At 33.6% G+C, this 12,438-nt stretch overlaps 2 protein-coding genes across 2 annotated transcripts in view; one reads left to right on the top strand and one right to left on the bottom strand.

Annotated features, from left to right (window-relative positions):
* LOC108574633 (protein NDNF) overlaps nt 1-4,053 on the top strand; it is a 19,492-nt gene extending 15,439 nt beyond the window's left edge. The window contains exons 5-7 of the mRNA XM_017937253.1: nt 787-1,020; nt 1,592-1,747; nt 3,685-4,053. Of these exons, the coding sequence (XP_017792742.1) occupies nt 787-1,020; nt 1,592-1,747; nt 3,685-4,053 (759 nt within the window). The remainder of the gene's footprint in view (nt 1-786; nt 1,021-1,591; nt 1,748-3,684) is intronic.
* Nucleotides 4,054-6,951: 2,898 nt separating this feature from the next.
* Nucleotides 6,952-12,177, bottom strand: LOC108574529 (protein msta-like). The gene is made up of 5 exons (XM_017937138.1): nt 12,171-12,177; nt 10,054-10,489; nt 8,797-9,174; nt 7,911-8,246; nt 6,952-7,258 (listed from the first exon to the last, which is right to left on the bottom strand). Exons 1-5 carry the CDS (start codon nt 12,175-12,177, stop codon nt 6,952-6,954), a joined length of 1,464 nt encoding a protein of 487 aa, XP_017792627.1.
* Nucleotides 12,178-12,438: the final 261 nt, after the last annotated feature.

Consider the following 12,438-nt stretch of genomic DNA (forward strand, 5'->3'; position numbering starts at 1 on the left):
GGTAGGCCGCCTCTATGTGATAAACAATTGGCAACCAAACGGTGGCTCGCTAAAGCGATATATTATGAAATTAAATTAATCACTCAATAAGTTTTAACGTTAGATTGTTTCCTCGATATGGCCATGGTGGTCATCAGTGACTGGAGTGCCTGAAATGTTTAGAATAATTAAAATAAAATAAATGTTGTCAACTAAAAATTTTGAACGTCATAGCTAGCTAGACATTATTTTCAATTGAAAAAAAAAAATTATAAAGCATAATACTATAATCCTATGCTTAAAATGTATTTTCTTGTGGTCACCTGACAGCAACCTGTAAATCTGGCGTGACAGAACAGTTGTTCAAATTATACCGTCTTTGATATCATTTTCATCAGAAAAATCTCACCAACATGTTAAAAAAAATTTCAGATGAAAAAAAGTAAAATTAAAGAAATTATATTTTTCTATTATGATTTGTCGAGCTGTGAAATCTCGTAAACGTAAAAGAAACCGAGTGGTGTAGCGTTACACGCTTGACTGACCGCGAGCGAGATAACATAGGCGCAGCAATGACGCAGCCTAGGCGTAGGACCATCTATACTGACACTTGTAGAATCCAAACTGACTGACACTTGTAGAGAATTTACTGTATACCTTCAAGAAACATTTCTCCGGAATGTTCTTTTTCATTTTTAAAATGTTCATTTTTCTTTTTAAAGTATTGTTTCCTTGTTAGTTTTAGAGTATTGCTGATTTTATGTCGCAAAGTGTAGAGTTGTGAAGAATTTCTTTTTCCTACATTAGGTAAATACGCGAAACAACGTGTCAAATCGAATAGCAACCGATACCATAAGATTTCGGAAAACGCCGGAATTAAGGTTACGAACTGGACATTATGCTACTGCCAGTTTACGTAAAACTGACGGATTCATCAACTTCCGCTATCGTCCTCCGGGAAATACTTCGAGTACCTTTCATATTCTTCCCTGCGGTGGCGGCATCGTTAAAGCGAAATTAAGTGGCCCAGGAATTTTAAAGGTAATAAACTATCTTTTTAACTATGTTCCAGCTACGGTTAATGGTCGTCAATTTTTATTACGTGAAAAATCAAAATACGAGTTGGACCAACAGTTGTTTTTATTACCGTTCGAAGAATTGCTTAAACGATGTTAAATATTTATTAGAAGTTAAAACGTACTTTGAAATTGTTAAAATTAATTAAAATTTGAAATTTAATAAAATTTCAGGCATTTCTTTAGTAATTTTTCATTTTATGAAAGTTGGATAAATTTTACCTTCGATGTATAGTAACAAATATTTATCTAATTTGAATAACTATTTGAATAATATATGAATCATGGTAACTCAATTGTGTCGCAATGAAAATAGTGATATGATCTCTATCTTTAATCAAAAATTTCAAATTTATTAAATTATTCAAATTTGTAAATTTGACGTAAATTAATTTTATTTACATTTTTTTACATTTACCAAGGCAAGCAAGTCATTTTTTTAAATAAATATTACATTTTTTCATTAGGTACGGTTTCATATGAAATGAATAATTCCCGATACAGATTCCATTATTATTGATGATTTACATTTGTAGGAAAAGGAGGTGGTAGGATATGCATCGTTAAGGATACCACCTTTAACTGCAGGAAAGACATACACATTACGGATATCCGCCACACCACAGGAATTAGTACGAATATCCGCCATTAAAGTACTGGCTACCCAAGAATCATCTAAGATATATCCACAGGTATGTTCGTACAAATTAACTTCGACTGAATAATAATACGAAAAGCGTAAAATGATTTTTTCGGTACGCTAAAATCTTATACAAAGTAAAATATCTTTAACTTAACATTACCTTTGTTAAACCCTCGATTATGATAAAACACTCAAGTGTATTTGTTAAAATAGCTGACAGTATTTTTAAATTTATCTATCTAAAATGAATAGTATTTCGGTCTAATTAATGTTTAAAAGGAAAATTAAATCACTATCTAAATAATTAATTTACCTTTCTTTTACATTCATTTGCTAACCCCCTGTGATTCATATCAATTTAATCTGTTCATTGTCGAAATTATTTTAACTTCTACTTACGTCGAAAATGTCGATAAACAGTAGGAATTTTTAGTTAACACGTTGACTGCCACGGTGGTCATATGTGACCGCAGATTGTTTCTCCTGTAGCGCCACGGTGGTCACCGGTGACCGGAGTGCTTCGAATGTTTATAATTGTAAAAGTTGAATGAACATTGACAGTTGACGAATTTTGAATGTCATCGCTGATTAGAGAATACTTTGAAATAAAACGTGCACTATTCGATAATTAAAAATTTTTACTAGAAGATCAAAAACGAGAGCGAACGTCATCGCTGATTAGAGAATACTTTGAAATAAAATGTGCACTATTCGATAATTAAAAATTTTTACTAGAAGATCAAAAACGAGAGATTAATTTTTATCGAATCTTCTATCTACCGGTGTATCGTATTAAAGCATTTCAAACATAGATGCGGCTGATCGATGCAATCTGGGCAGTATGTGGTAACCTTCTTGGTCCGATTTTTAGCAATCTTTGTTCCAAGACTTGCAAAATTTTTTTCACAACATTCTTTGCAAAATTTTCGCACAAGGTACTCTGGCCCTTCCTTTTTTTATATCTCGTGTCGTAATTTTCTTCGGATAGATATATTTGACGGCCCTGGTGTAAATAAATATTCCAAAATACTTATCAAGTGTCATCGAGTGCACCAAGGCGCCACGGTGGTCACCCGTGACCACCAGAAAGATAAACGCCCCATGGGTAAGAATGTTGTCTCGTATAACCGTATTTATTATTATTTTGCTATTATATGCTTAGAAAAATAAAAATAGTTTCGGGGCGACCTTTCGGCGTGGCAGTGAACGTGTTAAGAATTGTTTCTCGTCAAATTCAATTTCGCACAAAAATATCAATAATTTAAAAAGAAAACCACGGAAGTTAGAAAGGCAATTTGGAAAGGAGTATCGTTATATTTTTCGTCTTTGGATGAAATGCTTCAAAATTGTTAAGACAATCAAAAATGGAGAAAGAAGATCTTCAGAATAGCACAAAATTCTTGCATTAAATTGAAAAGGCAAATTATTGAAATTTTCAATTTAACAAAATTTATATTCCAAGTAATTTCTAATTTTATCAAAGTAACAGAGTTTACTTTCGACTTGTAAGTTACATCTTCTATCCTTCAGAACACTTTCCGCGTTTTCAAAAACAAAAGAAGTATTTAAGCATATCTTTGGAAAAACCAAATTATTAAAATTCGAAATTTAATCAAATTTACATAAAATTCAATACGCGATTCTTTAGTAATTTTTCGTTTTATCAACACTTCCAACGCTCGCACCCTCTATCTTTTAAAAATCTTTCCGTATCGTCGAAAGCAACAAAAGTATTTAAGCGCGTATCTTTCGGAAGACCATAAAATTCAACACGCGATTCCCCACTAATTGTTCATTTTACAAAAGCAACAGATCGTACTTTCAACGCGTACATCTTCCATCTCCCGCGACACTTTCCATCCTTTTCCATCAGAAAAGTAGTAAACAAAATTAAATATATACTACGTTCCACTGAAATTAACCAGCGACTTAAAAACCAAGAAAATAATCAAACACACTGGCAGAAAGGCTGAATATTTTGTTTAGATACCATCCAGAAGTACACCGCGCGAGTATAGATCCCTAAGAACTTGTCGTGAGGTGACGATAGGGGTAGAATCGGCAGGTTCTGCGAAATATTGCATCCTAGTCCGAGAATTAAAGAACGGCACGTCGTTGAACAGCGTGACAACAATTCCAGACCAGTGTGGCCTTCATCGTCGAAGACGTTCCGAGTATACTTTCGAGGTCTGCGAAGAAAAACAGAGTCCACCTAAAGAACGAGCGCTCGCGTTCACCCTTAAGAGGTTGCAACCTGGAAAGGCTTACCTCTTACAGATCACGGCTCAGCTGAAGGGCCAATCTTTGTCCTATCCGTTGTTAGTTGTACGCACCCGACGTTCCTGTCTACCTTGATATTAACGATTCTCGTCGATGATAATAGGAATAACCAAAATGATACGATGTCTAAGATGATAACTTCAAGTGCTTTGAATTGTTACTCCCTTCGGTACTTTACTTTCTTTCCTACTTACCAATCTCTACCAGTTTTCTCTCCCTTCTTCCCTCTATTCATTTCAACGCACGGACAATTTAACGGCTGTCTCATTGTTCAACGTTTCGCCTGTTGGTAAATGTTTGGAATTTATACAAAAGCTGCACAGTGAAGTATTTTATTTAAACTGCTGGCAAATTTGTTAACGATACAAATGTCTTGCTGCGACAGACGATATAACATTAGTGCGTCGCCGACGGCTCGTCCGCCGTCTTTATACGCCGCGATGGCGCGCGCCCGACCGTCCAAAAAGGCCCGAATCGCACGCGCCACCGAGGCGGCATCTCAAAATGCCGATCCGATCACTCGCGTGACGGCACAACAAAATTGTTTTAACCTAATTGAAAATGTGTCTCTTCTTTTTTGTAAATGAAGCGTCGCAACGGCCATTTTGCTCAGAGAATTTTGGGCAGAAGAAGAGGGCAATGTAAAAAGAATTTTACTTTCTTCTGTTCTTGTTAAAGTATAATCGTTATTTTATCTTTCTGGAAACCGTACAAACTGTGATATTTTTCTTTTGTAAAAAAATTGGTGGTAAATCCTTCTTTTCTCGAATTGAGAGATTCGATATGAAAATTTCGCGATGAAATAAGTAAAGTAATGTACACAAATCCTGTGAGTTTTTTTCTTTTGCACAAATTTTTCATGAAAAATATTTCACTGTGCGTTGTGACGAATTGTAAGAAATTTCAACCGCTAAACTTTTCATATAACGATTCAGATGTTACGTTATTCATTTCAGATATAGAGTTTCAATCTTTACTACCATTTTTCTTTTTTTCTAATGTTAAACTTATTCGAAAATTCCTAATTGTTATGTAACAAAATGAACATAACTGTCTATTGTACACGTATAATGCGAAATCCTGGATGTGAATATTAAGTACAGCGACGAGGATAATTTTATTTTTGAAAATCGTGGTGCGAATTAATTGTTAGTGTTCTTTGTTCGAAAATTGATGAGAAAGTCATTTAAATAGCTGATACAATTAGGTACAAATGCTCGTTTGATAATAAACCGGCATAAAGTTTCTTAGACTCTTAAATACACTTTCACTCGTAAGTCTTTCATTGTTAGAAACAAAGTTCCCCGGTGAACGTTTCATTTTAGGGATTAATATCCGATCAAATCTCTATCGATGTGTAGAATAAGCAAATTATTCGTTTATCCAATTGCTCGCTTGGCTCGAGAAGAGCGAAAGCAGCAGCAACCATTTTCTTCTTTTTTTTTTTTTTTTTTGTTACGAACAACTTGTTACTTCATTTCGAAGCTAAATCTAGTCTAGATTCGCAAGAAACCATATCTAAATAATGTTTACCTGAAACTTGCATTTTCCCCCCTAATTTCTACTTATTTCTTACCTTTGAACGAAACATGTCGACGATGTTATCGATGTAAATGCCAGTTACATTCAGATTCTATACCTACAAAGTTACCTTAACAAAATGTAACATATCAAAATGGATGTCACGAGTAGAATTACTATACAACACGGTGCTAATGATCACAACTGTGTGTGTGTATAGTCGTTGGAAGCGATACAGCGAGGTCGTCGAAGTACAGGTAATTCGAGCGACAAAACAGCAATTCGAGGAAGACAAGTTGCTCGATCCTCGCTATGGATCGTTCGATGTCAACTAAGAATTGGTTCTTTCGTCGCAGTGCGTTTAAAAAAGTTATCTGCTCCTTAATTATCGACATCTGCGGTTTCATTTTCGCGATTACAAATTTTTCTGGTTATTTTCAAATTAACTTCCATTTATCTTCCTTAGGTTATCTTCAAATTAATTTTAACTCATCTTCTTTAGGTTATCTTCAAATTAATTTCCACTTATCTTCTTCAAGTTATAATTCAAATTAATTTTAATTTTTTCTTCTTTAGGTTAGTTTCAAGGTAATTTCAGTTTACCTTTTTTAGGTTATTTTCAAATTAATTTCAATTTGTCTTCCCTTAGGTTATCTTGAAATTAGAATTACTATTGAGCACGAAGCGACAGGGAGACTTAACTCTTTCGCTCTTTCCATCGCGGATGCAAAATCCTCTATTTCGGTCGCATCGTTTTCAAATTTATTTTAGTATATTAAGGCGGAAGCGCAGAAAGGGCGGAATTTAACCAATTAAGCAATCCGGGTGTTTGATGACCCAAGTGACATTTCACTACCGTATTTCTTCCAAGCGAATTTGTATTTTTATCAAAGACAGTTTGAAACGTTTGATTTAACGGACAATTGTATAATGTGGTAGAGACTTCGACAGGTGATCCAGAATTTTTTCAGACTTTTTGGAAGCTTGAAACGGTAAAAAATTTGGACCTGGGGCCAAACTAAGGATTGAATTACGGTGAAAGTGTCCCAAAAGGCGCCGAGTGCGAGCAAAGTTTCAAAGCGCAGATAAAAGAAAATGAAATTTGAAATATCAGTACACAAATGACGAACGACCCTAAGCGTCTCCTCCTGCTTAATGCTTCAATTTACGACCTCGCTGTATCGCTTCCACCAACTATACTGTCTAACTTGCGACTAACAACGATTCACCTTTCACCGTTCGATATTTACATTCGTTTACATGGAAAAAAGTGTCGTTTCAATACTGCGTTATGTTACATAGCTGTGTAATTTAAGTTCGTACGATAAGAACGATTTTTTTATAAAATAAATACATTTTGTAAATTTAATATAATACAAAACATGAATAATTTTCACATATCAACCGATCGATTCATTGTTACAACCATTTTATGTAAATGTTAAATTAGCCTTATAACTCAGATTCCATCAACACCTTCAGCTTACCGCCAGGTGAATCTTCCGGCTCGTATTGCATCAATGATAAAGCTTCCGATAAAAGAGCTCTCCTATCTTCTCCAGGACAAGTGGACAATTCTCTCAATGCCACCGCAGTGTACAGTACCAATCTGACACCATACGGATCCAGCGTTTTGGTAGTTTGTAGAATACGTTTACACAGTTCAGGTTTTCTCGGATCCTTTCCAGGCAGCAATTGAATCAGCGAGTGACTCACCGTGATGCACTGTTGATGATCGGTATGCAACAATGTTGTGAGTCTGAAGCAATTACAAGGGAATTAGTGTTTTTCGTTCGATGAGATATTTAAATTAAAAAATTCTTTCTAATTTATTAATGAAAATGTATTATCCTCAACGTAGAGTAATTTTGCTCAGAAATTGTAATTATTGGAGGCATAGTGGCATTCTGAGGCGGAAAAACCTCCTTTCACCAAATGGAAAAATAACTTTGAAAATTTCTGAAAAATTGAATAATTGTCATATCGAAAAAATCGTACGCTACATTTTAGGTGATACACTTTTACTTATAAATGAAAAAGTGTTTCTTATTTCAGACGTTTCATTTCCTGCCGGCAATGGCGGCCACAAATCGATCTTCTAGCAGAAGAGATTTTGTAACAACTCCTCCATTTGTTAACATTTTTATTTTCTCTTAAATTGCAGAAGAATGCTGAAAGTTAGAATTTATATCCTCTAAAAAAAAATTGAAACTTTTCATTAAAAAAATTTCCAAACTTTTATTCCCCTTAAGGTTTCTCAAAAAACGTTTTAACACTAAAGACAAGAATAAAAAATTCGGGAAGGATCCTTGATAAACTTTTCTGTTGTTCTCGAATATTGTAAAAAAATCCTGCATTTTCCATATTTTTTTCTAAATCAACGTGAAACAAAGCACGTTTACTCATCTCACCGAGAAAGAAGATCGGCCAATTTGTTCATGTTTGATTGACGCATTACTTCGTCGACATCTTCCTCAAGTTTTCCAATGAATTGAACCACTTCCGGTGTTGTAAGAACACCAGGACACGAATTGCACCTCCATTCTGATTCGAAGTCCAGAGGATCTTTCGGTAAAATAAATCCTTGGTCGTTAGGACACTTCAAGGTACCAAGGTGCGTGCCTAATTCGGTTGGATCGGTGCATCGCTTACAGTGACAAGAAAAGTACTTCGTTTCTAAAAGATGACTTCTTCGGGCTCTCGTCGTCCACAATGCGTGTGTGTACATTGTACTTAAATGATCCCCTCTGCACACATGCGAATATACAATTATGCAAATAATTCGTTTACACGTGACAATGTGATTTCAGAAGTGTGTTCTACTTTTAATAAATAAAACTGTCGTACCATCGGAATAACACAAAATTGGCTTTTTGTCACGAAAAAGAAATGAAGCGAACGAACAATTTGATAAATCCAAGTCCTTTTCGTTAATTTTATCTTATCAAAAAAAAAAATACATTTTGTCTAGCATTGAGAAAAGAATTTGAAATTGAAGAGAACACGGTTTTACAGTTCGACCACCTATTTCTGAATTTACCCTGTATATTAACTCAACACATCGAACTTGGAATTTTCTTCCGAACTGTATTGACGCATAAAAGAGTTGTGAGAAGTTTTATTCGGAAAAACTATTAATGAAATATTTTTCAATTCATAATATCGCGGTGATTAAGGCAATGAAAATATATCGTGAAAAAATTTGTCTACTTTCCAAACACAAGAAAAATGTAACAATGATAATGTTGTGTAAGAAACACCATGTGTGAAAAATTTTAACAAACTATATGTACACACTTTGGTATGAAACAAACAGCTGTCACAGTGATACGAGGTCTTCCCTTATCGTCAATTGTAAAACTGTGTCTGGTATTGGGCAAACAAGAGTGCTCTAAAAGGCATGCTATTTCATAAATCGCAGCACCGCCATATGGTGGCGCAGTTTCTAGTGCGTTCACGTCTATTAAACCGCAAATTTTTTTTACGACATCTCTACTAGCGGGATCGTTCTGTAAAAGACGCTCGATATGCTGACTTATGTCCATAACTTCTTCGTAAACACTCGTTCCTGGACCACGAGAATCCTCGTGACTCTGTAACTTTTCTAAACTTTTCCACTGCTTCGATTTGTTACGCCACAGTAGAAACATACGTATTACCAATAAAACATCACACCTGTAAAACACGACAGCTATTATAAATAAAATAAAGCAACGATTAAAATAATAGAAATGTTAAAAAACACATATTGTTTCTTCCTTGATATTCATAATGATCGTAATTTTTTCTTCACATTATCAGATTCTACATGAGAAACGATAAATAATCAACTACCTTTTAGTAGTTATTTCAAACGACACAAATTTATAGACGCCCAGTATAAATGAGTAATATTCGTTGAAACAGTATGAAGAAGTTATTAACCAATTTATGACAGATTTATTACCAAAAATATATTAGTGTATTAATTACGTGTTTGGTAGGATTGGAAGGGAATACTGTATTATGAGTTTCTACTAAATAATCAAACGATAACTGAAAAGAAACGTCCAAAATTGGTGAATAAAAATGGTGTTGTCCTTCATGAAGGGAATGCGAGACTGTATGTCCCTTTAATCATTCCTCGAAAATTGTTTGATTAACAATAAGTGAGATATGCTACCTCACCCTTCAGTTTCTGTGATGTGACCTGTATTCGTTGGTGTAGGAACGGTTGCTCGGCTACAGGGGTATTTTTAATCGTTAATATCTAAAAAACGAAGCTTCAAACGCAATTTTTTTATTCTTCATTTTCGTCTTATATCGGCTTTCAGAATCAGCCCCTGAATTTTTTTCTCTATGTCTATAATATCGATTAAATTCTCTAATCGTGTATTTAAATTTTTATTTTAAAATATTTATTTAAATTTCTTCAGATATGCTGGAATTTGTTAGTGTAAAGAACGAAATTAGTTGAAATTAAACGAACTGGTGAAACTATCTAAAGTCATTCAAAAGTAAAAAACACACTGGGTTATCGTTGTAACATCATATCTTACAGAAATTGTTACAAACCTAGAAACGATTTTCGCTTTGATCAACAACGAACATTCCGAACCGTGTATACTCTTATCAGTTAGACCAGGACAATCTGAATCGCACGCAGGCCAAAGGCAGTTTAGACACAACATTCGGGAATTCGTGCATTGTTTTCCACAACCAACGCAAACTCTTTGATCTGTGTGCATTGCCGGTCCCCAAACCAGAGGCATTTCCGACACGACCACATCACCCGGATTCAAGTCCCTTGACGCCAATAAATGCCGTCCGAGTTCGGAGTTCTCGCAAATTTTCCAAGCCTGACAGGCTGACCTGTGCCGATGCCAGTCCTGTTTTTGATGCTCCTTGCTGCAATAAAATTGCTGCCTGCAACTGCCGCATCTTAGCGTTGCACGTTGCCCACAAATCGGACAGACGCCTTCCATTTGCGATTCCGTAAGTGTCTTCTTGACTATTTAACACTTGATCGTTACGCTGTAATTAATTCTAAGCTTTGTTAAAATAAATATATCAATATTTGCAACGATTTGATAAACTTCGTGGTAAAAGTAACGTGATAAAATAATTTTGTTTGCATTTTTTTAATTATATATTGATATATTTCGTAAAATAAATAATAAAAAGTGTATTGCGAGCGAGGTTGTGGGGTTCAATAAAGAAATTACATTCAGAAGTTTAATATTTTGCAACGGAACTAATTGTGAATTATTTGAAAAACATTGTTATACGTACCTGACAGTGAAGAATATTGGAGACAGATTAAATGAAGAAAAAGCACATTTTTAGGTGTGTCAAATATTTTATTAATTTTCAATTTTTTAAATAGTAATAAAAATTCGAGACACGAAATAATAGAGAAACAAGAAAGACTTCTACTCGAAGGCTCTAACATTACAACTCTGAAACCATGGTGTCTACACACTGAAAGTTTAATTATAGACACGGTACACTCCTACAGGCATTCCTATTTCTGACAAGTAAAAGTAGGGGAGATTTTTATTGAAAATAATACAATTTTTATCACAACTAATTTTTACACACAATTTATTGTCTGATAGCATGCTTCATACATAAAAAAATATTCGTTAATTAAAATAAAATAAAAATCATGTCATTTAACACGATATATTTTTGGTATATTGGACAATACATCTGACATAGATAATTAACTATCCTTCTAAGAATACATTATTGAAAATATTGATGTCCTTAAAAAAATGCATTATGAAACATTGTTCTAATATCCTTTATTTGCGATAATCTTGTACTTTTTAATATTAATTTTAAAGACAATTTAAATACTGTATTTACAAAAGTTTATTGCAACAGATAGTTGTATTGAATGTGCATCTATTTATTAAAAAAAATATAAAAAGTATTCGAGATAAAACAATATAGAAAAATAATCTCATTAACCTAATACATGGTCGCAGAATATAACAATGGTTATATGTATATCTATTTCTGTGATAATTACTTTTAAGAATTTAAATAATCACAATCTACTTGTAATAAACGTGAATATTATAAATTACTTCAAAAGTAACTTCTTCGCGATTATATTTTACGCAAAGTTTAATATGCACACTTTACTTAAACTGCGTAAAAGATAACCATATATGTATATATATATATATACACTTTAACCGTACGTACTAGATATACACGTACATATACATGTACATACATGCCACAGTATATACATATACTTGCACATGCCAAAGAGATTTAATATTATCTGATCATGACCGTTATGCGATCACTTGTCTTTTGGTCATACGTGATCACCTTTTACTAATTCAAGTTACGAAGACGTGTACATACAATAAAAACGTGTAGCCACGATCAGACGAGAACGAGAACTATTAAAATAGATTCATGAATCAAATCCTTCCACTTACGCTTAATTTTAGTAAAAAATATATACGAATCAAGGGTGGAAAAGCTATTTACATTTCTATACAGTACATACCATTTTATAATTTCTCCGAGACCCATATCAAAAGTTAGAGTAAACAGATACATGGATTTTTGTATTGAATTAGCTTCTAGCAATATTATTTATAATTTATTTAGGAATTCATAAATATGACTTTCATAAATTTGTAATTTTAATCTATACCAAAACATACTAAACATAATTCTAAAGTTGTATATGATAAAAAGAACATAGAATTATAATATAAATGACGATGTAAAATCACATTTGGCTAGTAGTCTTTGTTATTTGAGGAGTTGTACAATTGATTCAGTTATGTACTTATTCGTAAAATAACGAAGTTCTCGTTTAATTACTTAAGTAACAAAAACTGAGATATATATTTAAAAACATATTTAAGAAAATATAGTGAATCTAGAGCTCAACGAAAATCATACCAATTAAATATTGAAATAAGATAA

The sequence above is a fragment of the Habropoda laboriosa genome, unplaced genomic scaffold, assembly GCF_001263275.1.
Source record: "Habropoda laboriosa isolate 0110345459 unplaced genomic scaffold, ASM126327v1 scaffold175, whole genome shotgun sequence".
Taxonomy (NCBI): domain Eukaryota; kingdom Metazoa; phylum Arthropoda; class Insecta; order Hymenoptera; family Apidae; genus Habropoda; species Habropoda laboriosa.